Source organism: Bos grunniens, chromosome 10 (assembly GCF_055505025.1).
Source record: "Bos grunniens cultivar Pamir isolate PY7600 chromosome 10, Bosgru_T2T1.0, whole genome shotgun sequence".
NCBI lineage: Eukaryota > Metazoa > Chordata > Mammalia > Artiodactyla > Bovidae > Bos > Bos grunniens.
The window spans coordinates 89,868,500-89,895,193 of NC_141174.1; the positions used below are offsets into that span (position 1 = coordinate 89,868,500).

At 37.7% G+C, this 26,694-nt stretch overlaps 1 protein-coding gene across 9 annotated transcripts in view; it reads left to right on the top strand.

The window, feature by feature from the left end:
- DPP8 (dipeptidyl peptidase 8) overlaps nt 1–26,091 on the top strand; it is a 57,314-nt gene extending 31,223 nt beyond the window's left edge. For 5 of the 9 annotated variants that reach the window (XM_086322982.1, XM_086322986.1, XM_086322985.1 and 2 more), the window contains 10 exons: nt 708–867; nt 4,341–4,420; nt 6,940–7,092; nt 7,344–7,479; nt 8,634–8,779; nt 15,609–15,755; nt 16,974–17,126; nt 18,351–18,493; nt 19,464–19,575; nt 21,898–26,091. In XM_086322982.1, coding sequence (XP_086179108.1) covers nt 708–867; nt 4,341–4,420; nt 6,940–7,092; nt 7,344–7,479; nt 8,634–8,779; nt 15,609–15,755; nt 16,974–17,126; nt 18,351–18,493; nt 19,464–19,575; nt 21,898–22,020 — 1,353 coding nt within the window. In that variant the 3' untranslated portion in view covers nt 22,021–26,091. Of the gene's footprint in view, nt 1–707; nt 868–4,340; nt 4,421–6,939; nt 7,093–7,343; nt 7,480–8,633; nt 8,780–15,608; nt 15,756–16,160; nt 16,348–16,973; nt 17,127–18,350; nt 18,494–19,463; nt 19,576–21,897 lie in introns of those variants that run through there. The other 4 variants (XR_015135438.1, XR_015135439.1, XM_086322987.1 and 1 more) reach the window with 2 other exon arrangements.
- The last annotated feature ends 603 nt before the right edge of the window (nt 26,092–26,694 follow it).

Sequence of the window (26,694 nt, forward strand, 5' to 3'; positions counted from 1 at the left end):
AGATGAAAGGTCGATGCCATTCCAGTGACATCTCCCTGGATGCAGAATTGCTGTTGTTTCTGGACACGTCAGATATTGAAAACACAACCTCACCAGGGCCTCTGGGAGGCCCACGAGAGTCCTGACTAGAAAAGACTTTCTCTTTTAAGTTGGTAAACTATCCCAAAATATACCAATTTGGGATTGAATTTTTCATTTTCCAGTTTAATGGAAAAAACTTACACAAGATACAAAATAAATAAAGCCAGTTCACTCTCTTCTGGCTGCATATAGGCTTCATGTGATTCACCTAACAGATGACATCTGTTTTCCCTTGAATTGTTAGAATATTTCTCTCTGGAAAAGAAAAGTAAAAAAAATTTTTTCTCATAATTCTTGTAATAAGATTTATATCATTAAATAAACTTCATGCCATTTTTCAAAGAATTCCAGAGATGGTGAGTAAGAAACAGCTTTTGGTTGTATTTTTCATTTTTCTCCATTTGGAAACATTTATTTCTCAGTAGATGACATCTTTGACTAAAGTAAGATAAATATGAAAGGCCCAGGCAAAATCTGTAATTGTACATATACCATACCCTGTAATCTGGCAGTTACTTACATTTCAGAAAATGTTTATCAAGTAATTCTTTCTCTCTGGCTTAGTCAAATTGTTTGCATAGTATTCTCATTAATGTATATAGTAAATTAATCTATCTATTTTACAGATCCATGACATCTTTCATGTTTTTCCCCAAAGTCATGAAGATGAAATTGAATTTATTTTTGCCTCTGAATGCAAAACAGGTTTCCGTCATTTATATAAAATCACATCCATTTTAAAGGAGAGCAAGTATAAGCGATCCAGTGGTGGGCTGCCTGCCCCAAGTAAGAAGTTATTTTCTATTTAAAAAGAGGCAGAAGGTGGGAGGGTCAGGACAATGTAAAGTCTCTTTTGTGTACTTTAGAAGCATAAGACAAAGTTTTTGAAGGATACATAATAAACTATTAATACTGGGTAATATTTGGGTGTTGAAATTACTTATTGTTACTTTCTGTTTTTGCCTTGACTATACTTTTTGTTTCAAGTGAGCTCATGTAATTTTTAGATTGAAAAAGCTACTTTTAAAATGTTACAAAGTTATTAGATATTTGTAGGTACTAGATTTTTTTATACTGTCTGCACGTATGCTGAAGTTGATTTATAGGTATAGCTCTTCATATTGATATAATTGTTTTCCAAAGTGAAATTAAATATTATGTCAGCTGAAATTAATTTCTTTTTTTAAAGTGTTGGGTTTCCTTCTGGGAAATGTAATACTGATAAATAGGTAAACAAAATGTGTTTACACATACAATGGAATATTATTCAACCTTAAACAGGCAGGACATCTGACACATTCTACAATCCGAACGAACCTTGAAGACACTATACTAAATGAAATAAGCCTGTCATTAAAGGACACATACTGTGTGATTCCATGTATGTGAGGTAGCTGCTGCTGCTGCTGCTAAGTCGCTTCAGTCGTGTCCGACCCTGTGCGACCCCGTAGACGGCAGCCCACCAGGCTCCCCCGTCCCTGGGATTCTCCAGGCAAGCACACTGGAGTGGGTTGCCATTTCCTTCTCCAATGCATGAAAGTGAAAGGTAAAAGAGAAGTCGCTCAGTCGTGTCCGACTCTTAGCGACCCCATGGACTGCAGCCTACCAGGCTCCTCTGTCCATGGGATTCTCCAGGCAAGAGTACTGGAGTCGGTTGCCATTGCCTTCTCCGTATGAGGTAGCTAGAGCAGTCAAATTCATAAACATAGAAAGTGGCTGCCAGGGACTGAAAGGAGAATGTGTAAGCCTAGAAAAGATGAAATAGTGCATTGGATACTTCTGTGTTTTTAAAAAGACTGAGCTACAGTTTTCTACTTTAATAATACAGAGTTTGTTTTAAAATACTAGACATTTAATGATGTTATGTTGTATGCTTTACTGCCATTTATAACTTAACAGACTCAACATAGCCATTTTTTTTAAATTGTGGTAAAATATGCATAACAAAATCTACCATTTTAAGTGTGTGGTTTCATGACATTAAGTATATTTCCTACTGTTCTGCAATCATCACCACCATCCATCTCCAGGATTCTTTTTCGTCTTCCAGAACTGATTCTGTCCAATAAGTAATATCCAATTTAGTGGTAAATAATTAATAGCTTCCCATTCCTTCCTCCTCTCAGCCCCTAGCAGCCACTTTCTATGTTTATGAATTTGACTGCTCTAGCTACCTCATATACATGGAATCACACAGTATGTGTCCTTTAATGACAGGCTTATTTCATTTAGTATAGTGTCTTCAAGGTTCGTCCGGATTGTAGAATGTGTCAGATGTCCTGCCTTTTTAAGGTTGAATAATATTCCATTGTACGTGTAAACACATTTTGTTTACCCATTCATCTGTCTATTAACAGTGAGGTTACTTCTTTTGACCATTTTAAGTAATGCTGTAATGAGCGTGGGTAGACAAATACCAGTTTGAAACCCTGCTTTCAGTTCTTTTGGGTATATATCCAGAAGTGAAATTGCTTAGTATTTTAATTCTTTAAAGTTTTCTGAGGAACCACCATACACTTTCAATAGCAGCTGCACCTTAATACACCTTAATACATTCCCATTAGAAAGTGCACAGAAGTCCCAATTTCTCTACATCCTTGCTAATAACACTTGTTGTTTTCTGGGTATAGTTCTTTTGTTTGTTTGTTTTGTTTTGGTTTTTTGGCGGGGTTTTGGTAAGAGCCATGCTAATGGATATGCAATGGTATATCGTTGTGCTTTTGATTTGCATTTTCTTAGTGTTTAGTAACATCATATTATTTAGCCAGTTTGTATCTCTTTAGAGAAATGTCTATTTGAATCCTTTGTGGACTTTTTAATTGGATTATTTGTTTTTTCAACATGCCCTTTAACATCATTCTTATTTGGGAAACACTGACTTACAATTTAGGACAGTAGTAAATACTACCTATGACTTGCTCCTTCCCTTAGCATGAATTTTTTTAAAAATCAGACTAGATCTTGTATATCCAAGATGGAGTTTTTTTCCCTAAGAGCCTTAGTTTAATTTGACCCTTGGTGTGGAATTGCCCTTACTTGTTCCTCTGTTGTTCAGAAATTAAATCTACTTACAGATTCCGGAAAGTTTAGTGATGAAGACTGGTCAAAGAGCTATGAATAGTAATTCACTAAAACAGCATTCTTGGGACAGGGATTAAAAGATAACTTAAAATTTTATACTCGTATTGAAGAATAAGAAGCACTGTCACCTCAGCTGACATTCTTTTCAGAACACTTAGCCCCTGTTCCCTCTCAGTGTCTGCTTCTGGGCCCTTGAGCTTGTCTACCTCTTTCCATTTCCCTCCTTTTTCCTTAGACTTTCTTGCTCCAAATCTTCATCCTTTTCCTTGATGTCCATTTTATTTTCCTCTTCCCTCCTCTTTTTTCTTCCATAAGTGGCTATAATGTGTATCAATTAGTATTGTTATATATTAAATAATACTTATTTTCTGGTGATAAAATTTAAAGTACTAAGTTGAATTTTTGTATCTAAGAAAAATAAAATGAGTCTATTTTTTTAACTTGAGTAGGACCCTACTTAAGATCCTATATCATCTCAGCCTCTTCTCAGCTGTCACTTTGAGAGCCAGAGCTGGCAGCAGCTAGGCAGAAGCAGGGGTTTCTTTCTTTTTTTATTTTAACCTTCTCCTTAGGCCACTGAGAGAGCCTTATCTACCAAGACAGAATCTTACAAAGATAAATGGAACATGTTGTTATTTACTATGGTAATATTCAATTTGTTTTTTGCAAATAATAAACAGTTGTATTAAAATTTTCCTTCTCTGGCTTAAGTAGTTTGTTGCATTTCTAGAAGAAATGCCTCGTTGACACATTAGATTGTTTTTGTCTGTCTAACCAAAGGTCTAGGAATACAAGTGCTTTTGAGTTCTTTTCTGTCTTTACCATGAGAGTCTATTTTGCTGTTTTAACTTTAGTTACATGGATCATTCCATTACTATTGAGAAGACTCATAACTTGGAGTTTTTTTAACTGTAGACTTTATGTTGAGGTGGAATTCACATGACATTAACCGTTTTAAAAGGAACGTTTAGAATGAAGGGAGGCATTTGGTACATTCAGTGTTGTGCAGCTAGCTACCACCTCTCTTTAGTTCCAAAGGATTTTCATTATTCTAGACATAACTTTGAATTTTTCAGTGTTCCCTTTTTGAAAAAAAGAGTTTAGAATACTATTTTTCATTGTTTTGTTTGCTTATAGTCTGATGCAAAGTACTGAATTATAATTATATTTATCTTTAGGTGATTTCAAGTGTCCTATTAAAGAGGAAATAGCAATTACCAGTGGTGAATGGGAAGTTCTTGGCCGGCATGGATCTAATGTATGTTCTTTTATTCTACTGATATGTTTAGTCAACATCAGCTGTGTGTATGCTGTACTGAAAATCAGTAGTGCAACTTCATATGACCCTAGTATTTTGAAAATACTGCTAGGGCCTCAAAAAACCCAAGTTGTTGGAAAGGGAGAATCTTAGTTTGAATTCTAAATCTCACCCATTTAATAATGCTGATATTAGAAGTGTTCTGGTTACCAAAGGTCACCATTTGCAGATGCAGTGTTGCATCTTAGTAAGGAAAGGGCTGGTCCATACTTTCCAAGTCTCTCAAAAGTGATTGAGGATATAGTTTGAAAATTATTTCTGAATCTCTTATAGACTACTTGTGTCATTTCTGCATTGGTGCATTTACAGTTCCTGAGGTAGTGATGCTCTTTCATTCACCTGTTTATCTTATCTCACAAATGTAAAGTTTCATATACCACTTGCAAATTATAATGGACATTTATACAGAGCATAGATTGATAAGGAAAGGGAGGAAGTCCACCCTGTGTTTTCCTGTTGGCATATGGCTTGCTGTAGCAATTCAATGAATTCTAATTTTTTTCTTTTGCCTTTCATAGTACCTTGTGTTTGTTTCAACTTTCAGTTAGATGGTCAGTTTCATGAGATGTCCAGAACTCCATCCTTTATATGTGTGATACATAAAGTTAAGTTGAGGTGTGCTACCAGGATTTAGTGAAGGCCTATGATTTCCTCAAATTGATTCAGAAATTTATTGAAGAATTATGTATACTGGCCACTATAGAAGTCACTCACACTTCCTTAGGTGATTAAGGAGAAAGAATGAAGATACAGGCCCCAGGTTTGTTTTTGTTGGTAATGACTTTAGAATGTAATAGGTGACCTTTAAAGTCTCATTTCCACTGGTAGTGTCAATTGGCCTCTGGTTATATACTCAATATATTTTTTTCTGTTTAGGGACCTTTAAATGTTACTGTCAGATGTTAGTGAAATTCTTAAGTTCTGATAATAAAAATTTACACTGATATAAACTTCATGCTGTGTAATGGTTGGATAATACTGAGGGAAACCCCAAAATTATACAGAGCTGAACCTTATTTGGGTAACTAAATGTCTTTCTGTTACTTGCTATAACGTGCATCAGTTCTTTTCTATCATGCCTATTTATGTGATATATTTATCTCTCTTTCTTACTCTTCTATTTTCCCTCTATTCTTGCTTTATTTTTTTTTTAAGTTATCTTTCCATTTTCTACTTTTGCAGGTGACCTGTTCACCCAAAGATTTTTAATGCCAGTAATTGAGTAAATCTTTGAGGCTTTTAAGTCTGTTAGCCACTTAGGGTTCTCAAAGTGTGGTCTCTAGACCACAAAGTATCAATACCACCTGGAAACTTTAGAACTACTAGGCCCACCCTAGACCTCTTGAATGGAGAAAGTTGTCTGGGGGTAGGATTCAGGGATCTGTTTTACAAACCCCTCAGGTGATTCTGATGTAAAGTTGTTACAGGAAACAAAGAAAAAAGGAATAAGGAATTAACTATTTATTTAGTTTTGAAAGGCCTGACTTCTAACTGCTAAATCAAGAGCAGAACCAGTCCTGACCTTTTACACAGATTAACACATAACCTGTGAAGCTTCATGAAAGTTTGTTCTGCCATCTCTTATCCTTTGTATCCTTTCTGTCTGTGTCATATAGGCCTTACTTAATGTCAACTGTGTTTATTTCTGTATCCATGCATGCTAAAATATGTTTGCAATGATTAAGAAGCTTCTTGAAGAAAATGTGGCATCTAAAAATATTTGCTTTTAGAAATACACCTTTGTTTTCTGTATAAAAGTTTGGATTTTATTAAACGTTATTTGAGTAGGCTGCTGGAAGATTTTGAAAAGGAACAATAAAAGCCATTTATTTAGAATCTCACTGTAATTTGGGAGGAATATTAAATGAATTCATCTGTGAGTGTACTGGCAGTTTTTTTGTGTTCTGAATGAAGACTTAAAAGATCCTTCATACTTATTTGTAAACTATGCCAGTATTGAAACTGATGGAGTGATTGAGTAGAGTTACTCCCCAACCCAATAGTTAAAACGTTTTTGCAAATTTTTACAAAAGACCAAAAAAAAGAAAAAAAAAAAAACACTGCCTAACATACTGCTGCACTAACTGAGAAATAGGAGCTACTGCTGCACTGAGAAATAGACAGGATGCTAAAATTAGACTCTTTTAGGTGTGCATGATTGGTTGACCTGAGCTGTGATACAGATATTTTTTCTTTGTAAAGCGTAGTCGTTTTAATGAAATAATTTTTGTATTTTAAGAAAAGCACACATTTTATCATAGGAAATTATCAGCAGCATGCAGCTCGGGTGTCCTTTTAACTTTCTGAACAGGATCTATTAAGACATGAACAAAACCACTCAAGCTTATTAACATCAGTGACAAATTAAAGTCAGTGTGTGACTCAAATTATTCTGAGTGAAGTTGACTGGTCTTGCCAAGGTCATACTAGCACTGATTTTTATGTTGTTATTTTGACAGATCCAGGTTGATGAAGTCAGAAAGCTGGTATATTTTGAAGGCACCAAAGACTCTCCTTTAGAACATCACCTGTATGTGGTCAGTTATGTAAATCCTGGAGAGGTGACGAGGCTGACTGACCGTGGTTATTCGCACTCTTGCTGCATCAGCCGGGTATTAAGTCCCTGTTTGCAAAGGGTTTCCTGTCATATAAAAAAACCTCTGCTCATATAATACTCCTTTTTAGTAACGTGAAAACTGAAACAGCCTATAAAAACCTTAGCCTTAACTTTAGCATTGTATATTCACATAAATGGTCAGAGTGTTACCATACTCCTGCTATAGCATCAATGCAGATATAGCAACAGATAACCTTTTTTTAGTTTTCCCTGGGGGGAAAAAATAATTGTTTTTCCTTTCTCTAGCATTGTGACTTCTTTATAAGTAAGTATAGTAACCAGAAGAGCCCACACTGTGTGTCCCTTTACAAGCTGTCAAGTCCTGACGACGACCCAACCTGCAAGACAAAAGAATTCTGGGCCACGCTCTTGGATTCAGCAGGTACTCATTCTCCTGAACCCGATCTTAAGCGAGATTAGTACATTAGTGCTCTAAACCCGTGTCGCAGGTCCACGTTTCCTGACAGAGCCTTCCCGTCCCTCACCACTGCCTGTCCTTCGGCTGCTGGCTGATCCCATCCCGCCTAGTCTATCAGTTATCAAATAAGGCTGGTTACCTCCTGCTCCAGGCAGGAGCAAGACTGGATGGCCTTTTTGAAAATAAGATTAACATAATCAAGATAACAGCTAGGAAGTGATTTATTCACATATTTGGATGAGTTCCCAGGTAAACAACGGAACTCGAACGTCATATGGACTGAACTCTTGAGCAGGGAAGCTGCAGCTTTAAGGAATACCCACCTGGTAGCTTTCTTTAACTTCTACCAGCACTTGCAATGGCCACCTTAATAAAAGATAAATCCTCATTTTGTATAGAAGTGAAGAGCACTGTGAATACCTGAATTTAAAATGCTTGATTTCTTAAATATAAATAATGGACTAATATGTTATATCTTTTAATTCATTTTATACCCAAATCCTTTTTTCTGTTAGGTATTTTCACTCATAAATATCTCCTAAAGGGTTAAGAAATTAGTGCAAAACCACAAGGTATAGGTATATTCTGATGTCCACAATTAGAATTTGTAATACGCCAATCTCTGCTTCAACTGGAACATCATCCGGTATACACAGACTTGGGGGAGGTCTGTGTAGCTTTGTAAAACCAAACACTGATCATGAGTTTTTTTTCTGAGTTCTGATTAGGCTTATTCTCTAATGATCATAAAGAAATGTTTTTTGAGCACCTGCTGTGAGCAAGTTAAGTTAATTTGTGCTTTCAGTTTCTCATCAGGTATATGGCTTAACCATCAATAAGTTATACAAGCTGAGTGCAAAGTATTTGTGTTCTGCATGTAAATACCTCCTGGGCTCCAATGATTGTTGATAATACTTTGTGTCTGCTTCTGAAATGGATAATTTGATGTGTTCATTAGATTTCCTTTTTTAAATATAACTATTTGTGCTTAATTTCTTGCTTGTCATCTAAAGGAGGGATAGTTAGTTATTAGGGTAGTGGGTTTATGGTATTTTTTCCTTGCTCTCAGATTGTCAAGCTCACATAAGAACTTTACAGAATGTATTACCTCCTCCCAGGTCCTCTTCCTGACTATACCCCTCCAGAAATTTTTTCTTTTGAAAGCACTACTGGATTTACATTGTATGGGATGCTGTACAAACCTCATGATCTACAACCTGGAAAGAAATACCCCACTGTGCTGTTTATATATGGTGGTCCTCAGGTAGGCATATTTCTGTACATATGTGTATGTGTTTTCATTTTCTTTTTTTTTTAGATAATTTGTTATTTAAATGTCTGGTCAGTTGTTTAAGATTTGAGCATTGCTGAGCCTCTGCTGTTACTGACTCTGGCTTATGCTCTCATTACCCAGTTTAGGAGTTTAGGAAGCTGGGTTTTGTTAGGTAGCGAATTTGAAAATCAGTGTCACTTTCTTTTTTTTGGCCATGCTGCTTTGCTTGTGGGATCTTAGTTCCCCAACCAGAGATTGAACCAGGGCCCTTGGCAGTGAAAGTGCAGAGTCTTAACCACTGGACTGCCAGGGAATTTCCTCAATGTCAATTTCTTAATTCACAGTGAGGACTGTAACTGTCATGGGGAATGTAATAGTCATGTCAGTTAGTAAATATGTTGTATTCTAGGTAGTTATAGTTTCCACTTGTTTGGAAAATGATACTAAATAATTAAATGTCTTGGTTAATAAAGAGTCTTAACAGATATTTTTGAAACCTTTGGTATCCTAATGAATTCCCCCTCTTCATTCTAAGGCCAGATCTCTCAAGCAAGCTATAATACTTTTATCAGCTAGTTAAGGCAGCTGCTGGAGAAGGAAATGGCAACCCATTCCAGTATTCTTGCCTAGAGAATCCCGTGGACAGAGGAGCCTGGTGGGCTGCTGTCCATAGGGTCGCACAGAATCGGACACGACTGAAGCAACTTGGCATACATGCATGCATTGGAGAAGGAAACGGCAACCCACTCCAGTATTCTTGCCTGGAGAATCCCTGGGACAGAGGAGCCTGGTGGGCTGCTGTCCATGGGGTCACACAGAGTCGGACACGACTGGAGGGACTTAGCGGCAACAGCAGCAGCAAGGCAGTTGCTAAATGGCACTAGTCCACACGTGTCACACAGCTTTTAAATAGAGACAGTAAAATTTAAACCTGGGGCTTCCGAAGTGGTATTAGTGGTAAAGAATCTGCCTGCCAATGCAGGAAACCCAAGACATGCAGTTTTGATCCCTGGGTTGGGAAGATCCCCTGGAAGAGGACATGGCAACCCACTCCAGTATTCTTGCCTGGAGAACCCCGTGGACAGAGGAACCTGGTGGGCTACAGTCCACAGGGTCGCAGAGTCATGACTGAAGCAGCTTAGTACAGCACATACTATTCTTCAGCACTGCCAGAAGTTTGCACATTGATTTTCTTTTTTTTCTGCGTTAAATAGTAGCATGTGAGTATTAAGGAAATTTTACTATCAGAGTAAAGTGTTTTGGGTAGGTTAGTTGGTTAACTGGTAATTTTTTTTAAAGTTTAATCTTGTTTACATATCTCACACTGAGCCCCTAAAGAAGTTAGAATTATATATATGTTTTTTCCTAATATAACTCTCTCTTTTAAAATTAATGCATTTTGGATTGTGCTAGGTCTCTGTTACTGTCCTCAGGCGTTCTGTAGGTTTGGCCAGCAGGGGCTGCTCTGTTGCAGCTGCGCAGGTTTCTCACTGTGATGGCTTCTCTTGTTGCAAAGCACAAGCTCTAGGAGCATGGGCTTCCCAGCTCAGCAGTTGTGGCTCCTGGGCTCTAGAGCACAGGCTCAGGAGTTGTGCCACATGGACTTAGTTGCACTGTGGAGTGTGGGATCTTCCCAGACCAGGGATTGAACCTGTGTCTCCTGCACTGGCAGATGGATTCTTATGTACTGTACCATCAGGGAGGTCCAATTACAACTCTCTAGAATTCAGTAAATATCCTATTTTATAGTTATATCCAGTTATTCAGATCTGGAAGTATATCTAGGTGTCAAGTTATCAAAAACATAAAAGGTAGCTACATAAGCCATAACGTCTCAGTAGTGATGATCATACATCAACTTAAGTCACTTTGCCATTGTTTGATGTGTTTTACAAACAAAACATGATTTTCATTGTAGTTATCTACACATAAATTATGAGAGAGTTAAATGAGACTTCTCTTAAAAACTTGGAAGCCAGATCTTTGTGAACTTAAAGGTGTAATATAAGGAATTGAAGAGAGAAATTACAGGGCACTCTTAAAAGCTTTACATGTTCTATTACTTAAATAAGAAGGATGTTTCTTCTTCCCAATGAAGAAATGATATATGAGATATGTGAAAAACATACTATAAAAACTAGCTGGTTATCTAGATATTTAAGACTAAAGGACTCCTTATATTAATGAAGTGAAGTGAAGTCGCTCAGACATGCCCGACTCTTTGTGACCCCATGGACTGTAGCCAGGATCCTCAGTCCATGGGATTTTCCAGGCAAGGGTACTGGAGTGGGTTGCCATTTCCTTCTCCAGGGGATCTTCCCGACTCAGGGATCAAACCTGGGTCTCCCAAATTGTAGGCAGATGCTTTACCGTCTGAGCTACCAGGGAAGCCCCCTTATATTAGTAATTAAGTTTAAAAAGTCTAAGCCATATGAAAAGATAGTGTCACTAATCCAATAGGGAAATGCAAATCAAAACCACAATGAGATAGCACTTCATACCCTTTAGAATAGCTCTTTTTTTAATAAAAAAGAAAATAATAAATGTTGGTAAGGGTGTAGAAAAATTGGAACTCTACTTTGCTGATGGGAATGTAAAATGATGCAGCCGCTGTGAAAAACAATATAGCAGTACTTCAAAAATTTATACATAGAATTATAATCTGACCCAGCAATTCCATTTCAGGCTATATACCCAAAAGAATTGAAAGCAGAGACTCAGATACTTGTTTGAGTTACAAGTATGCAGTGTCAATTGCAACATCATTCACAATAGCCAAAATGTGGAAGCAACCCCAGTGTCCATTGATAGACGAATGGGTAAACAAAATGTGATATATAAAGGAATATTATGCAGCCTTAAAAAAGGAGGAAATTCTGACTTATGCTACGTGGATAAACCTTGAGGACATTGTGTAAGTGAAATAAGCCAGGCACAAAAGGATAAATATTGTATTATTGCACTTGTGTGAGATACCCAGAAGAAGCAAATTCATAGAGATAGAAAGTAGAATAGAGCTTGTCAGGGACTGGGGGAGGGATAGGGAATTATTGTTTAAAGAGTTGAAGTTTCTGTTTGAGATGATGAAAAGGCTCTGGAAATCAGTAGTGGTGGTGGTTGTACAGCAGTGTGAATGTACTTAATACCACTGAAATAGAGGTGTTTGTTTCTCAAAGTGTTCTTTGGATGCATTCAAATTTGGTGAGGCCACGGGAAAAGCTGGTGTTCAGTCTGCAGGGAGATTTCACCATAAGACTTTGAGTGATAGAATCGGTTAGCACTTCAACCCATTGGGAGATCATTCATCCTTGTGTTTGATAATCATTTTGATTAGTTATGAAGAGACTCCTTAAGGTAAGACCAGATCTTTCTACTAGCACACAGTAACCTTGCAAAATTTGATTAAATCCTAAAAGTGATCCAAGCCTTTTTTTTTCCTTCCCTTGGTGGGTATTCAGGTCAAAGTGGAAGTCTTTTTGAATAAGGAACAGTGTCTCAATTCATAACATGAAAGGAATTACTTCCTGATTAAATGTAGCAGTGCCTGCCATAGGACATAAGTGAAACCAAGGAAAGCAACAAATAATTCTATTTGAAGTTGTTAAGGCTGATTGCTTTAAACCTTTTATTGATAACAGTAGTATTGTTTAAAAATGTTTAACAAATACTTATGATACTTCCTATGTGTCGGACACTTCTGCAAACATAAATGCATAAGAGAGGTTAAAATAGCAGAGTACAGGTTTTGAAGAATTGATACTGAAGAAAACCTTTGAATTCTTGGAGCTCAAGGGCATTATGTTTGAGTACCTTCTTCTAAGAAGAAGCAGGCCTTGAGGCTACAAAGGCAAAAACACTGGCTCTGGGGGAAAATGTTCCTATCAGGCAACTGAGGCCGTCTTCGGTGATTTACAGCAGGCAAAGAAGTGAGTTAATTTTCTTATATGTTTGTATTTGTGTTCTTCTAGGCTTACTCCTTCTTTTTGCAGCTCCTTTCCTTTAAAAACAAGCACCTTTGCCCACCAAACACCTCTTCCCAAGGTAGAAAGGAAAACCATCATTCTCTATTTTTCATTCATTCATTCAGCAAATAGTTACTGAGTGCCTGTTATGTACCAAGCAGTATTCTAGGCAGTGAGGATACCACAATGAACAAGTCAGACTAATGTCCCACCCTCATGAAGATTAATGAGGAAAATAAGATAAATTATATAACTTCATATAATGGCAGTGTTATGAATAATTGTTGAGAAGGAAGATAACAAAGTGACTAAAATGAGGGTTCTGATTGGAAGGGCAAAGAAGCTCTCTGAGGTTGCAGAGGATGAGAAGGGATGAGCCATGTTAAAGATCTGAGGGAAGAGCATTCCAGACTGAGGGGAAAATAAATGTCAAGGTCCTGGGGTTAGAACCAACTCAGTATAATTGATAGTAAGACTAGAATACAGTGCTCAAGGGGGAGAAATGGGATGAGATGAGGTGAGAGAAAATAGCCAAGGACCAAATATTGTAGGGTCTCGAAGGCAGTGGTAAGAAGTTTAGATCTTACTCTGATCTAAATGCCCTACCATTAGAAGGAGCCAAGCCATAAAGTCACACCTGGTTTGCATTTTTAAAACATCGTTCTGTTACTATGAGAATAGATTGTATGGAGGACAAGTATAGAAACAGAAAGACCTGCTTGGCAGTTGTTACAGTGGTAACTAAACATCCAGAAGTTCAAAAGGAAGATTTTTTTACATGCCCACCTCCAGTCTAGCTCAGTAAATGATCAGTAGATGTTGACTGAGTGAAGATAGCACCAATTCTTATTTTAATTCCTGACTAACTTGGTTTTCCCAATGGTTTACACCAGAGAACGCTTTCTCAATTTTGCCAGAATCCATTTTTTGTTTATTATCTGTCTTTGTTGTTGTTGTTCAGTCCCCCAGTTGTGTCTGACTCTTTGCAACCCCATGGATTGCAGCACGCCAGGCCTCCCTGGCCGTCACCGTCTCCTGGAGTTTGCCCAAGTTCATGTTCATTGCATCGGTGATGCCTTCCAGCCATCTCTTCCTCTGACGCCCTCTTCTCCTCCTGCCCTCAGTCTTTCCCAGCATCAGGGACTTTTCCAATGAGTTGTCTGTTCATGTCAGATGCCCAGGATACTGGAGCTTCAGCTTCAGTCCTTCCAGTGAATATTCAGGGTTGATCTTTCTTAAGATTGACTGGTTTGTCCCAGGTTCTGGCACCAAGAAATGGAACAAAACAAAACAAAAGATTGGTTTGATCTCTTGCTGTCCAAGGGACTTTCAGGAGTCTTCTCCAGCACCACAGTTGAAGGCATCAGTTCTTTGGCGTTCTACCTTCTTTATGGTCCAGCTCTCACAATCATATGTGACCCCTGGGAAGACCATAGCCTTGACTATACGGACCTTTGTCGGCCGAATAATGTCCCTGCTTTTCAACATACTGTCTAGGTTTGTCATCGCTTTCCTGCCAAGAAGCAGTCGTCTTCTGATTTCATGGCTGCAGTCACTGTCTGCAGTGATTTTGGAGCCCAAGAAGAGGAAATCTGTCACTACTTCCACCTTTTCCCTTCTATTTGCCATGCAGCAATGGGGCTGGATGCCATTGTCTTAGTTTTTAAAATATTTAGTCTTAAGCCAGCTCTTACCCTCTCCTCCTTCACCTCATCAAGAGGCTCTTTAGTTCCTCTTTGCTCTTAGTGTCCACCAAAACCTTGAACTTCTGTAGCTTTTTGCCCATTAGTTAAAGTCTTCTTTTCACTGGAGAGTTTACTTCTGGTGAAGCACTAAACTGCATTTAATTTCTCAGTCATTTTGAAGTATAGTTTCTAGGGTGCTAAAGTTTTTTAAGAATTATCTTACCTTTTGCACTGATCTGTGTAACAGGAAAAAGTAAGCTGACTGGTCACAGTATTTTATTAAAGTACTGAAGTTTTCCCTCTACTAGTCAGAGACAATCCCAGAAGATACAGGTAGGGAGAAAAAAAATGGTCCTGATCCATCATTTGAAGGATGCATTTCTTTCTCAGGGTAGAAGTAATCATTTTAGTAACTTTTTTTATGGAATAGACTAAATCATGTATCTTATAGTAGTTAATATCTTATAATTTTGAAGTCTGTAATTGTTCATTAATCCTCTGAACTTTGCATGTGAAGTTAAGAAAGAAAAGAAATAACATAAACATGAAAAGATTTAAGTTAATTTAAAAATATATCATGGAGAAGGCAGTAACACCCCATTCCAGTACTCTTGCCTGGAAAATCCCATGGATGGAGGAGCCTGGTAAACTGCAGTCCATGGGGTCACCAAGAGTCGGACACGGCTGAGCGACTTCACTTTCACTTTTCACTTTCATGCATTGGAGAAGGAAATGGCAACCCACTCCAGTGTTCTTGCCTGGAGAATCCCAGGGATGGGGTAGCCTGGTGGGCTGCCGTCTATGGGGTCACACAGAGTCGGACACGACTGAAGCGACTTAGCAGCAGCAGCAGCAGCAAAAATATATCAGGCAAGGGGAAAGAGAGAGTTACTAAACAGTGACCGTAAAAAAAAAACCTGAATTATGCAAGATGAATAAGTTCTCGAGATCTGCTGTGCAAAACTGTCCTATGATTAACAATACGGTATTGTACGCTTAAATTTTTAAGAGGGTCCATTTTATGTGTTCTTGCCACAAGAAAATAATTTCATTTTATAGGCAAAATAATATTAAAAATGTAAGCTTTCTATTTTTTGCAGCATCCTTCCTCTCTAATTTGCTTTTGTATGTTACCATAGAATACATTTCACTGAAGCTGTCTTTCTTCCTCAGGTGCAGTTGGTGAATAATCGGTTTAAAGGAGTGAAGTACTTCCGACTGAACACCCTGGCCTCTCTGGGCTATGTGGTTGTGGTGATAGACAACAGGGGGTCCTGCCACCGGGGGCTTAAATTTGAAGGCGCCTTTAAGTATAAAATGGTGTGTGAGCATACCAGCATTTCTCTTTTAAAGACATTTGCAGTTTTTGGTGCTTTGTTTGGTGTGAAATCCCAGAGACAGAAATGGGGCAGGGACCGTGAGTGAGTGTGTGTGTGCACATGTGTGAGCATGTGCTTGGGGCGGGAGGGAAGGTGCCAGCCGATCCTCACTAGGCTATTCCAGTCTACCTGTAAGTAGCTTTGTGGAGCTGAGATAGAACCACTTTTACATAGAAACCCCCTCTCTTTCTATTTTTTATGTCCAGTGTAGCCAGAAGGCATCACATTTAGTTTTCAGCATCCTGTACACTAGTAAGAGGAATAACTGAGATTTGTTCTGTCCTCTGTGAAGAGAGAAACCAACTGGTTAGTGCCTTCCTTGTGACAAGCCTCTTTCTCTCTACAGGAAGCTTTAAATGCTACCTTTTAGAGATGCCCCATGTCCTTTCTGCTGCTTTGGGAAATGATGAGAATCCGATGTTCCTTTTGCACAGTAAGGCAGTTACTGTGTTTGCCAGTGTATTGGACATGCTGAGTAAGACATGGGGATTTTCTCCCACAGCCAGTTCTTTGACCTTATGTTGTATTCTCATGTAAGTTTTTGTTTTTATTTTTGTTTTTGGCTCAGTGAAGTGAGATTGTGTGCACTGGCAGGCCTAGTAATACAGATAGGGTGGTGGTGATAGGAATCAGGACTATATAGGACTTTAAAGAAATTGTATGTTCAATTCCTAGAGGTAGATAATGGGCAAAGAGGAGAACAAGACCTCAAGAGTGATTCCTTCCACTTTATTGCATGAAGTTTTAAAGAGAAGTAAAATTAGTCATCCACTTAAGGGGGCTAATTTTTCATCTTTGGGTATAGGAAGGCTTGTTACAAGGAAGATGCTGACCTCTTAGCAGACAACAGAACAAATGGAAATGGGAAATACCCATATGACAAAGGACATTTGGGCTTGCAGTAGGAAAGAACTTTGTGACTAAGGGGTAACTAAACTCTAGGACAGGCTAGCAACAGAAGCTATAGGCTCCTATCTCTAAATAGAGTTAAAAATTTTTTTTCCAAGCCACAGAATCTCAATCAATAATAAGTTCTTTTCTAAAAAAAAAAAACAAAAACACAGGTGTTTTTAGTAAGAACATCTGCCAGCTTTCAAAACACTCTATAATGAGATTTTTATTTATCAGAATCAGTGAAATGTTCTCCCTTTTTTGACAGGGTCAAATAGAAATTGACGATCAAGTGGAAGGACTCCAGTATCTAGCCTCTCAATATGATTTCATTGACTTAGATCGTGTGGGCATCCATGGCTGGTCCTATGGAGGATACCTGTCCCTAATGGCGTTAATGCAGAGGTCAGATATCTTCAGGGTATGTGATTTCCTATGGTATTTCTTTTGCAATAAGGGTAGAATTTTCTATAAATTGAGATACAAGAAAAGAACCAATTTTCTGAAGTTGACAGTATTATGAAATATTAGGGTTTGTGTGTTTAACAGCCATGAGAAATAATAGATTTATCTTGTCAACTTGTGGGATATATATTTATATTTCTTTATCTGTATATATCTGTATGAAATACTTGTCAGCTTGATCAGGTATTAGCTATTAACAGACATATGCCAAATATTATGGGAGATAGTCTTGATTAGTAAAACCCACATTCGTATTGGATTGTTCTTATTTTTTTAATTATTGGGCTACAGCGTCTGAGGGCAGGGATCTATCTGCCTTATGCTGTATCCTCAGCAGCCAAGCACAAGGCTTGGCACATAGTAGGTCCTAAGTAAGTCTGTACCAAATGAATAAACTACTAAATATATAAGCAGTGATTACAACTTTATAAACAACCTCTTATGTTAGAGGTTGTAGAAAAATATGTTAGAAAAAAGATGCTAAAAACTGTTAAGCAAATGGAAATAATGAGTAGCATTTTTCTTTTTTTAATATTTCATTAACATTTTATTTTACAGTGGAAATTATTTATTTTTAGGAATAAAAGTGACAAGGTTTTTGTATATTCAGATAATCTTTATTTATAATAACAACAAAATGAAGTCTGAATACTGCCATAATTTTCCCAGGCTTGCAGCTGTCAAGAAAGTAATTACAATATTTAAATATAAAACTGTGGGAGCCTTAAAATGAGACAAGTGTTTAGTACGTAAATATATTTCATTCATTGTTTTAAATTCTGTACTGCCAACAGAAGCTAAAAAAACAAAAAAGAAGAAAATGACTGCTCTTCCTATGTAAAGCTGACACGTGTCCCATATTTTTTTCCTCAGCTTACACTGAGGCATTCATATGTTCTAGTTCAGCCTCCTCTTCTAATGGAGACTCATGTTTATGTTTCATCCAGCCCAGGTTAAGGATTTAGCGTGTGCCACCTCTGTGGAACATGAAGCTATCTGACTCATTAAGTATCAAGTTCTTGACCTTGGCATTCCCCTTTGATTTTCTCAGTTGCCTGAGACCACAGTTGTGAGGCTAAAGCCTAAAGATAATTTTAGCCTATAAATTTGCAGTTACAGACTGTCAGTGTTAACCATTCTTTTCTGAACCACACTTGACTGTCACTGTTATCTTCTGTAGGTTGCTATTGCCGGGGCCCCAGTCACTCTGTGGATCTTCTATGATACAGGCTACACGGAACGTTATATGGGTCACCCTGACCAGAATGAACAGGGCTATTACTTAGGATCTGTAGCCATGCAAGCAGAAAAATTCCCCTCTGAGTAAGTTCAAGCTTTAAAACTAAAATTTTAAATTGTATTTTTTAAGATTGTCTTTAATAGTAAGGAAAGCTACAAATATGACAAAAATAAAACTAATATTATATGGATTACTAGAAAGCATGGCTGTTTTCTTAAAGCTGAATTATAGGCCAGTTCATATAATTTTGGGTTTTTAGGAGAAGGCAATGGCAACCCATTCCAGTACTCTTGCCTGGAAAATCCCATGGACGGAGGAGCCTGGTAGGCTGCAGTCCATGGGGTCGCTAAGAGTCGGGCATGACTGAGCGACTTCACTTTCACTTTTCACTTTCATGCATTGGAGAAGGCAATGGCAACCCACTCCAGTGTTCTTACCTGGAGAATCCAAGGGACGGGGGAGCCTGGTGGGCTGCCGTCTCTGAGGTCGCACAGAGTCGGACACGACTGAAGTGACTTAGCAGCAGCAGCGAGTTATATTTGAAGCAATTGCTTAAGTGCTAAAAGAATCTTTATTAATTAAGTATACCACTGTTTCCCTGGAGGAGGGCATGGCAACCCACTCCAGTATTCTTGCCTAGAGAATGTCCATGGACAGAGGAGCCTGGCAGGCTACAGTCCATGGGGTCTCAAAGAGTTGGACACAACTGAGCAACTAAGCACAGCACAACACCACTGTTTCAGAGTCGAAAAAATCCCATTTCTGCTTACGTATATTTTACAAATAGCATATATGATTATTCCTTTTCTAGGGACATGCTGTAATTATTGATGTATGATAATATCTTAATAGGAAATTGAACACGTTTGATTTTTTTCATTACATGTAGCATCTGGTTAATATATTACTAATTTAATATTGAAATGTTGAATCTTATTCTAACATTACAGTATAAGGAAGTTATTGTAGTAGGTTATGGTTAGTTTTAACAAGTTAAGTAGTTTTCGCAAATACTCTATTTTACCTCATCTTCTGATATTTCCATTTCTCCAGACCAAATCGTTTACTGCTCTTACATGGGTTCTTGGATGAGAATGTTCATTTTGCACACACCAGTATATTACTGAGTTTTTTAGTGAGGGCTGGAAAGCCATATGATTTACAGGTGAGTTATTTTAATTTTCTGATTAATATAGTCATGATTCATGATTGGTTACTTTGAAATATAATAAACTATGGAGTGAGGTTGAATTTTCAGCTGTGGCCACTGTCTGCTTAAGAGAACTGAAATACTAGGCATAGTTAGCAGTGCCTCTAGTTGGTAAAAGTTAAGATTCTGTTCTGTTGAAGTCAGGATGAAAATTGGCCTGTCCGATTACATGACTTGTGTGTCTGTATCTGCTTTCAGTTTGTAGTCGTGGACAAGATGACAGGAGTCCATTCACTATCCTCCTTTGCTTTTCTTCTTCCCCTTGGAAGGATGAGGAAATGCTACTTGATTTCATTGTAAAGGATTTTTAGGACCTGAATATATGGTCTTTTAATTTTCTTCTATTTTATATTGACACTGGGGCAGAAACCAAGTTACCCACCTCCATTGCTCCATTATTAAAAAAAAAAAACTTTTAAGAGAAACCGTTCTTCCTTTTCTTCCTTGTTTCTGCTCCTTGCATGGATTATATGCTCGTAAGAAATGAAAAATATTACTTTCCTTCTTTTATGTTTCAGTTGGCATTTCTTTGGGTAAACTCTGAGATATTTGCTGTAGCATCAGTTTCCAAGGGTCTCGGGGCCCTTCTATATACCAAACAGTTTTTCTTTACGTGAATTATGTCAGTGGGTATTGCTCTTACATTGACTAAGAAAATCTTAAAATATTTATTTATTTACCAATGATAAACTATTATTACATGTTAGCACAGATCACATTTTTTTAATGGGGGAAAAACAATTTAAAGCTTAGTGAGAAAGTTAGTACTGTTTTACATATTTGTAAATCCCTTTAATATCTGACTTAATAAGAAATAACACCTCAATGCTCATATCTACTTCTGTTGTGAAATGTTGTTTTGGCTAAAGTAAATGAAGAAATTTCAGCCTCACAAAATACCTAGCTAAGAAATGGGAGTAATATTTTAGCTTTTTCAGATAATAATAGCTGTTCTTTGTTGCTGCACTAAAACTGGACAAATGGTAGTTCTTAAAGGTTAGTTTTAGTGTAGAATCCGAAGCCATATCTGTAAACTTCTCATGCTCTGTTATAGTCTGTTGGGTGGATCTTGTACTTCAGATGCATCTTTTATCCATGCATTGGTCATCTGGAAAACACTGGTTCACTTCTAATTGTTGACTCATTTTATCATACAATATTTTTTAAATCACATACATTAATACTACCACTAATGCCAAGAGAAAAGTCTTCCAGGTATTGGAAACTCATGAAATAGTAGTTGATAGAATGCAAGTTTTCCAAAATTCTAATTTTCACTTAAAATCTCACAATTTATCACTAGCAGCAAATACTGTCAATGTTGTCTTTGAAGTAGCCAGCTATTATTTTTGAGAAAATGTTTGCCAAATAGCCAAGTCTAAATCACCGTAGATGTCTTTCTTTCAAGTGAGAAAATGGAGTTCCATTTATAAGCTCAGTTTGAGAAACCCTGGCAATCCAATGGTTAAGATGCCACACTTCCAGTGCAGGGGGCATGGGTTCGATCCCTGGTTGGGGACTTAAGAGCTTGCATGCCTCGAGGCACAGATAAAAGAAAGAAAACTCAGTTGTACAAGTCTTTCCCTTCAGACATCCTGTAGCAGAAGTGCTTTATGCATTCTGCCCGTTTTATCACCACAGAATATAAAAAGACCTCTGCTCAAGGGTTGCAATTTAATAAAATTCTAACTTCTGCTTAAATGAAGCTGGCATTTTTTCTTATTTACTAAAGTGTACGTCACTGATTTGATTCATGCTAAGGCACCAGCAGTTTTACCCACCGTTGCCTTTAATTATCAGTGCAGATGCCAACACAGTGAATAAACGCTTATTCCTTAATGTCTTAGTTTTGTCTTAGTTTTGTCCTGAAAGTAGTTTTGACCCTGTGTATCCCTTGAAAGGGTTTCTGAAGACTCCAGAAGTCTGCAAACCACACTTGGAGAACCATTGATCCTTCTGTAAGCTTAGTGATACATAGGGAATTACAAAAGGAAGAGGGGCTTCCCCAGTGAGATGCCACACTTCCAGTGCAGGGGGCGTGGGTTCCTACCTTGGACAGGAACTAAGAGCCTACACATCGTGGGGCATGGCCAAAAAAATTTTTTAATAATAATAAAAAAATAAAAGGAGGGGAGCCTTTACATTGGAGGTGTGTATGCAATATCTTGGAGAAGCTCTGCTCCATGTTATTATTCCTGTTGAGAATCTCTGGAAAGCTTTGGAAGGAGATACTAAGTTCTTATTTTTTGTATTTTGATTTGGTTGTTGTTTTTTAAGATCTATCCTCAGGAGAGACACAGCATAAGAGTTCCTGAATCTGGAGAACATTATGAACTGCATCTTTTGCACTACCTTCAAGAAAACCTTGGATCACGTATTGCTGCTCTGAAAGTGATATAATTTTGACCTGTGTAGAACTCTGGTGTACACTGGCTGTTTAACCAAATGAGGAAGTTTAAATTTAATCAATAGAGAATTGATCATCACATTTTGGTACTTGCCACATAACATCTACTTCTGAAAGTACATCTGGTGCCACGCAGGTGTTTACAGCTTGTGGATAGTAATCTCATACCTTAACCATACACACACAAAACTAAATGACACGTATTTCTAAGGGACCCAGCAATACCTTGAGAATCACTGAAAGAAATAAGACATTAGCACTATGTATTCATACTACCTTATTTTCATTTTTAATAGCATTATGAAACCTCATGGACTTAGTGTATTTTTACAGTATACTTCGGAATTTGTTAAAATATGATGATATTAGTGATTGGCTTGGTTCAATTCCAGAATCTCTGACTAGTTACAGATTTGATAGCACTTAAATGTAATTGAATAGCTTCTGCTTCGTTGCTTGGGGTGTATCCAGCATGTTATAAAGTAATCACTATTAAACCTATGACTTAACCAATCATTAACGATTGTTCAGGGTTAAGTTAGTGGCCTCCTAAAGACACTTACTTTGTTTCATTCAAACTCTGACCAGTTTTTAGCCAATTTAAATTGTATCTAGTATAAATGGTTCTCTTTGATGATATGACCGAGTGGGTTTTTCTTTTCACATAAAGGCAAGTAACTGTATATGTAGCATGATTATAATATTGATAATTACAGGCAGGAAAATTTTAATCAGATAATTAGAGCTTAAATATTTGCAGGCAGTTCCTTTCCCTTTGGGAAAAGAAAAAAGTACACATTCACTCGTATTCTTCAGAAAATTTAATGGTGCCATTTTCCATTGGGTATTTTCCTCACTGAAATGTTCCAGAGTTTTAGGGCAATGGAAGGGAATTTTGGTGGAGTTGGGGAGACCAGGGTGTGGAGAATGGCAAGGAGAGGAGAAGGCAAGGGTCTGCTTAAGAACTAAGCAGAAGTATAATCTGACCAAAAATACTCATGAAAAAGTTTCAGAATTGAAATTTAAACTCCTAGAATATTAGCTAAGGAAACCAGAATTAAGAAATCACTCTCTTGCCAACAGTTACAGAGTAACATTATTCAGGGGAAGAAAAGCTCCTTACAGTTACTTTTACATTTCAATTCTAATTTTTTGTTATTTTCTTCTTAATTTTGGAAGCCTTGCAAATTGAAACTTTCTTGAACCTTTATAAATTATTTGAGCATCATTTAAATATTGTGATCTTAAAATACAGAGGTTTCCAGACAACCTCTTTACCATAAACTGATCCCCAGCCAGCCATGACTCTCTTTTTCAGTGTTCAAAGCTTATAAGCGATTTCTTGAGTGGTCATGACATGTTCCTGATTTAGCCCTAGAGCTTGACTATTAAGGGAGCTCATAGTGCTGATTGGGATCTGTCATCTTAGCATCTTAGGGTGCTAGCTGGGTCACATTGGAGCCAATGTCAGAGAAGGCACCCAAGAGTTTGACCCTTTTTATCACAAGCCTCAATGTTCGGAAAGTCGTTATCAGTACTTCTAAACAATATTCCAAAAGAAAAAAAATTTACTGTCTCTCACCATTACAGAGTGAATAGATTCCTAATCCTAGAGAGCACAGCCTCCGTTAGTCAAGATAACTGTGCTTGAGACGTGGGCCTCATCTTTGAGGGCCACATGGGAGGTGGGAGACGTCCAGAGATGGCAGGGTGACCTGGTGGTTCTGTCCACGGAGGGGGGTTGGGTTTTGCTGTTTTTGTATTTATACTGTATTATAGGTACCACACTTTTCCCTATGACTGTATATGTATGGATTTTCTTGTTTATGATATTTTCCCATGCTGAGATATGTTTATATTCTTTTCAATGTTAAATTAAATTGATTTGGGTAATATTCTTCCCCAAGAAAGTACTTTCCCCCATGACTTAAGTTTGTATCTGATTACTGAAGACCATTTTTGTTTGTGGACCTAGTTGGCCTCCGAGGATATATCCTTATATAATATGCAAAGTAGAAATGGTATACAGTAGCTTTTAGACAGCCGTTCATTTGAAACCTCTTACCCAATATGGCTGTGTTTTCAAAATGGCATCTCGTATTTTACCAAAACAAACCTTAAAGGAACCTCATGGACTCTCAAATTCACAGATATTTTCCTTTTGCATCTTGCCATCTGCTTTCCTCCCATCACAAGGAATGCTTCTGTTATCATTCCCTGTCAGTCAGTTAAAGGCCATTCTCCTTCTATAGAGAGGGAAAATACCTGACTGAATTTGCATGCAGAAAGACAACTTGACTGAATTTGATTTTTAAAATCAATGGGAAAAGCATAGTCAATTCAGGCAATCTGTAGAAACCTCACTAAAACTATTTGTACCCTATGTATGGGCAACAAACTAAAAGGCAAGAGTATAGCAACATTTTTAGTGAGAACCAAAAAGCTCTAGGTTAAACATCAAGGGGGAGTTTTGCAGGTTTGATAATTGAGTGCACTTGAACAGCCATCAGGTAGGTATGGTTGCTTGTGTGTTGAGCAGGGAGACTCAAGATCTCATTCATCTGGATGCTTTTGAAAAGAAATGCACTCTTGAACCTCACTCTTAGAAATTTGGATTTGGTTGATTAAGTGGAGACCAGGAATCTGCATTTCTAACAAGCTTTCCAGGTGTCTCTAAAGCAAGTCATTTGTGGAGCTACTTTAAGAAACTCTCCTATAGGACTGAGTTGGATTAAGAAAATAATAGGTGATTTTTACACTGGACTGATTTTCAAGAACGTAAAACAATAGTCAAGATAGCTCCTCATACAGTAATTATTGGCTGTTTTTTCACTGTGAAAAAAGCAGAAGGTATCATTAACTGTATCTCCCCTTGGTCTGGAGATTAATTTTGGAATGAAGGTTTTTCCCTCTTGCTGTTCCTGGCTTGTTTCCAATGCCTCACACATAAGAGGAAGAAGTCACAATGCATGCATGATTTTTCAAAAGAATGAGGTAATAGGTAACTGATGCTTACTTTTACTTGTTTTATTTCTTGAAGAAAAGTGTATCCCACCTCTCTGTAACATTGTCTCTCTTTAGGTGGAATGATTCCTATGAGATCTCTCATTATTATAGAATTACAGAACTTTCAAGCTATTATATCTTTGATATAATCTGATGTTCTCATTTTTTAGAGGAGGAACCTCCATATAGAGAGGAGAAAATATACCCGTGGCCACACAGCCCCTTAGTGCTTTGTCAGTGCTAGACTCCATCCAGATATCCCAGCTCATGGTAGTTAAATGATATGTAGAAAAGGCAAATTTTTAAAGAAGTATTTATTAATATATTCCTATGAAACATTTTAAAGATAACATAAAATGGTTAATTTTTCCATTCTGAAGTAAATGCTAAGCATGCTTATTAATGAAGCAGTACTTCTAATTAGTATATGACATTCTGAAGTTAATTAAAATTGTTAAACTCAACGTGTCTTCCTTGGTGTAGTGGGAGGTTTGGGGCTTGGGATATAAAGTGCTTGTTTAAGCCTAGGAACCCAAATTAGAGCTATTTAAAGTAAGCAAAAAGACATAGCCATATCTAAACTAAGATATGGAAGCTGAGTGTCCATTCCCAGCAGACGTAGGAAACTTTCCTGACTCTCACCTTTCCACAGCCCAACCTCACCTATCCATCTTGCAGCCTAAAATATGAAGGCATGTTAGTGCAAGGTGCTGGCTCCAGTTTTTTCTTACTTTGTCAAAAGACAATTCTAGGTAATCATTTAAGAAGTCCCTCACAGAGAGAGAGAAGTAGTGTTTGTATGTTTGTTTTTAAATAACCCAAATACAAATTTATGTTGTATTCAGCACAATTGGAGTTCAGGTCTTTAATTTTAGAACATAAAGTGCCTGCTGTTTTAAGCGTTGACTTGTATAAAAAGAACTGCATGTCTCACTCCAGTAAGTTTATGGGTTTTCTCATTTTCAGCTACATGGCTTTTAATCATGTAAAGTGAAACCTTAGTTTTGTTGCATTTTATTACAGGTTCTTTGTTGCAATAAAGATGCTGCTAAAATTAATTGATGTAAATGTCCCTTTTTCCCCCATTCCGCATTTGTACACTCTTGCTTTGACTAGTGGCAACCGTGACTGGTTAAAACACACAAACAAGGTCATGTGCTTGCAGTGGAGAATGGAGACTGCAAGGTGATTGATTACATGTGGTTTCTAGTATAGGTACTAACCAAAGATACATCCAGGCTTCCTTGATAGTTCAGTTAGTAAAGAATCTGCCTGCAATGCAGGAGACCCTGGTTCGATTGCTGGGTCAGGAAGATCCCCTGGAGAAGGGATAGGCTACCCACTCCAGTATTCTTGGGCTTCCCCTGTGGCTCAGCTGGTAAAGAATCCGCCTGCAATGCAGGAGACCTGGGTTCGATCCCTGGGTTGGGACGATCCCCTGGAGAAGGGAGAGGCTACCCGCTCCAGTATTCTGGCCTGGAGAATTCTATGGACTGAATATTCCATGGGGTTGCAAAGAGTCGGATACAGCTGAGCATCTTTCACTTTAAAAGATGCATCCAGACACAGAGGGTGATGTGTTTTGTATGTGTAAGTGGTTCCCAGCACCCAGAGCTGGTACTCCAAGGGTGGGCGATGCTTGGAGCCAGTGATTAGCATCT